At 46.7% G+C, this 3616-nt stretch overlaps 1 protein-coding gene across 1 annotated transcript in view; it reads right to left on the bottom strand.

Annotated features, from left to right (window-relative positions):
- Positions 1-3616, bottom strand: part of LOC116400206 (piezo-type mechanosensitive ion channel component 2-like) — a 20134-nt gene that overhangs the window by 9320 nt on the left and 7198 nt on the right. Inside the window, exons 17-25 of the mRNA XM_031877923.1 lie at positions 3384-3584; positions 3107-3311; positions 2572-2673; positions 2192-2369; positions 2041-2127; positions 953-1109; positions 738-834; positions 486-651; positions 305-394 (exon numbers count right to left, since the gene is read on the bottom strand). Coding sequence (XP_031733783.1) covers positions 305-394; positions 486-651; positions 738-834; positions 953-1109; positions 2041-2127; positions 2192-2369; positions 2572-2673; positions 3107-3311; positions 3384-3584 — 1283 coding nt within the window. The remainder of the gene's footprint in view (positions 1-304; positions 395-485; positions 652-737; positions 835-952; positions 1110-2040; positions 2128-2191; positions 2370-2571; positions 2674-3106; positions 3312-3383; positions 3585-3616) is intronic.

Here is a 3616-nt window from a genome sequence, read left to right as displayed (position 1 = left end):
CTCAGTGTTTCGACTTTGACTCGCCTCAGGGTTTCGACTCTGACTCGTCTCAGTGTTTCAACTTTGACTTGTCTCAGTGTTTCGACTCGTCAGTGTTTCGAGTCGTCTCAGTGTTTCGACTCTGACTCGTCTGTGTTTCAACTTTGACTTGTCTCAGTGTTTCAACTCATCAGTGTTTCGACACGTCTCAGTGTTTCAACTCTGACTCGTCTCAGTGTTTCAACTCTGACTCGTCTCAGTGTTTTGACTCTTCTCCGTGTTTTGACTGTGACTCGTCTCAGTGTTTTGACTCGGCGTGTCTTACTGTCTCTTCAGAAGGTCCATGGACGTCTTCTCCACCTCCAGTCTCGCTCTGACAGCTTTCACTGTGGACGCCTCAAAGAGCTCTGCCCCCCTGCAACACACACACACACACACACATTAACATGATGTGCCTCTGTGTGTGTGTGTGTGTGTTAATGTGTGTTTATGGTGTGATTGTGTACCTGGAGGCTAGTAATTGTGTATTTTGAAGGTCCAGGACCACATACAGGAAATAGTGACTCCTGAAGACTCTCCTCTGAAGCAACAGGAAACAGAAACAGACGCCGTCCCAGATGATTCCGGCCTCGTCACTCGGCAACTCACACTGCTTACTGCTCTGCTGCTCCGCTGCAGGAAGTGATGCATACATAAGCAACACACAGACAGACAGGCAGACAGGTAGACAGACAGACAGGTAGACCTAGCTGACTTACGTTTTGTGTATCCTTTGATGGTGCAGGCCAGACTGAAGAGCTGAATCAGCCAACAGTGATTCAACACCAACGACTTGATGAAACCACAGGCCAGGATCTGACCACAGACAGGCAGAGAGACAGACAGGTGGAGACAGGAAGACAGTTTAGGTTCACGACCATGTGGCTCTGAGTACTTTAATAAAGACCAGCATGATGATGATGATGCATCTTACCGACAAAATGTTCTTCATGGTGATGACGAACACGTTGTAGCCAATCAGACAATCCCAATACACCAGGATAGATTTGACTGGTTTCAGCAGCAGATCTCCGCCCACCAACAGGAAGTAGAAACACGCCACCAGGTAACCCATACAGAAGATACTGATCCTGGAACAGGAAGTAGAAACAAGTCAAGAGGTAACCCATACAGAAGATACTGATCCTGGAACAGGAAGTAGAAACAAGTCAAGAGGTAACCCATACAGAAGATACTGATCCTGGAACAGGAAGTAGAAATAGCTCAAGGGGAAACCCATGCAAGAGATGCTGATTCTGGAACAGGAAGTAGAAGAAGATACTGATCCTGGAACAGGAAGTAGAAGAAGATACTGATCCTGGAACAGGAAGTAGAAAAAAGTTAAGAGGTAACACATACAAGAGATGCTGATCCTGGAACAGGAAGTAGAAGAAGATACTGATCCTGGAACAGGAAGTAGAAACAAGTCAAGAGGTAACCCGTACAAGAGATGCTGATCCTGGAACAGGAGGTAGAAGAAGATACTGATCCTGGAACAGGAAGTCGAAGAAGATACTGACCCTTGAACAGGAAGTAGAATAGTGTCGGGGGACTGTGGATAAGTGGGGAGCAGGGCCGTCCTTCAATCAGAGGATCGGCGGTTCGATCCCCGGCTCCGCTAGTCGTGTCCTTCAGCAAGACACTTAACCCCAAAATTGCTCCCGTAGCTGTGCTTACGGTGTAGAAATGTGATAGAATCTGAATTGTCATTTTGGATAAAAGCGTCTGCTAAATGACTGTCATGTAATCTAATGATACTGATCCTGGAACAGGAAGTAGAAACAAGTCAAGAGGTAAGTGCTGGAGTCTGAGCTGAAGGAGTTTCTGGTGAACCTGCATACCAGCAAACGTTTCATCTAATAACTTTATAGAAATAGCCAATCTTCATGCTGATAGTCTCATTTACTGATGTAGGTCATATAAATGCATCAGTATTAAACTGAGACTGGTCCAGAACCAGTAAAAAGTTTAATGGTGAATATTCAGGTTTAACTTCAGGTAGCTGTGGCTCCGCCCACTCACCTGGTCGTCCCAGTGATGAAGATGATGGTGAGGACAAACCAAAACATGTAGCTGAAGATGATCAGCTTCATCATGTCCAGGTAAGACCTGCACACACAGATGACACAGGTCAGACAGAGAGACAGACAGGAGGAGAATGAGGAGGGTTTACCTGCACAGCATGAAGTCAGGGCCTGTGTTGAGACGGAGTCGCCTGATTGGATCGGACACCTGTCCGCCATCCTCGTCCAGTTCACAGTTGTCTCCCGCGAGGATCTGAACTGACGACAGGAGCTCCTCCTCAAACACCTGCAGCTGCAGAGACGCTCCGAGGAGGAGCAGGAAATCATCTGAAAGATCAGGAAACATGTGATGAGGAGGAGGAGCAAGAAATCCTCTGAAAGATCAGGAAACATGATGTGATGAGGAGGAGGAGCAAGAAATCCTCTGAAAGATCAGGAAACATGATGTGATGAGGAGGAGGAGCAAGAAATCCTCTGAAAGATCAGGAAATAATGATGATGATGATGACGATGATGATGATGATCTTACAGAGGAGGAAGACTGGGTTCGGTGGTGTCAGGTGATCAGGGAGGAAGAGCCACTTCACCACGTTGGAGTCCATGTTGGAAGACGGAGGTCTCCAGAGATAATCTGTAAACAAAACAAATATCAAACAAGTTTGTGTTTCATAAAAAAAGGGTTTCATCCTAAATGTTTTGATTCAGCCATTAAAAAGAAAATCTTAAGCCTAGTTTAGCATAACGGCTTGAAGCAGAGGGAAACTGTTAGTAGAGCTTGGCATAATGACCTGATGCGGGAGAAGCTGTTAGCCTAGCAAAGCATACGACTATAAGCAGGAGTAAGCTTTTAGCCTAGCTTAGCATAACGACAAGAAGCAGGTGGAAGATTTTAGCCTAGCTTAGTACACCCTGAAACACTTTGAATACCTGTTGCTGCTGTGAGGTCAGAACTCACTACTCGGCGATCCGAACGCAGCTAATGTTAGGCTAGCTTAGCATAAAGACATGTTTTTTAAACTGTGAAGTGAATAATCCCAACATCTTGTCTGCAGGGGAGTTTGTACCTTTACAGGCAGCCGGAGGGAACCCAATGCACAGCATGTACTGGAAGCACAACAGCCCTGACAGGAAGTAGCAGTACTTGGGCCACACTGAGGCGATGTGCTTCCTGTTGCGCTTTGATAGGACGCCGATGAGGCCAAAGGCGTGGCCTACGGCAAACAGATCCATCCGCTGACCAATCACGTTCACGGCCAACAGGAAGCAGGTCTGAGGAAGAGCACGGGAATGTTTTTAAACAGGAAGACATTAGCTTATTGCTAACCTCAGTGTGTGTCTCACCTCCAGGCCAAACTTGTAGAAGAAGTAGTTGAGGAAGTACTTGATACAGCTTAGCACGCTGTCGTCCAGGTGATGCCTGGTGATGTCATGAAACAGCGTTTTGGTAGGGGGCGGGACTTCGTTACGGCGGAGACGGTAGAGCTCCTGGTGTCTGTAAACTGTCACCTCGAAGGCTAACAGCGCTAGCATCATCAGGTTATACTGTAGAGACAGGTTAGCATGATGCTAAGTTA

The sequence above is a fragment of the Anarrhichthys ocellatus genome, unplaced genomic scaffold (assembly GCF_004355925.1).
Source record: "Anarrhichthys ocellatus isolate YVR2014 unplaced genomic scaffold, GSC_Weel_1.0 scaffold155, whole genome shotgun sequence".
Lineage (NCBI taxonomy): Eukaryota > Metazoa > Chordata > Actinopteri > Perciformes > Anarhichadidae > Anarrhichthys > Anarrhichthys ocellatus.
The sequence above is the reverse complement of the archived record's forward strand: the minus strand, read 5'-3'. Positions and strand labels throughout refer to the sequence as shown.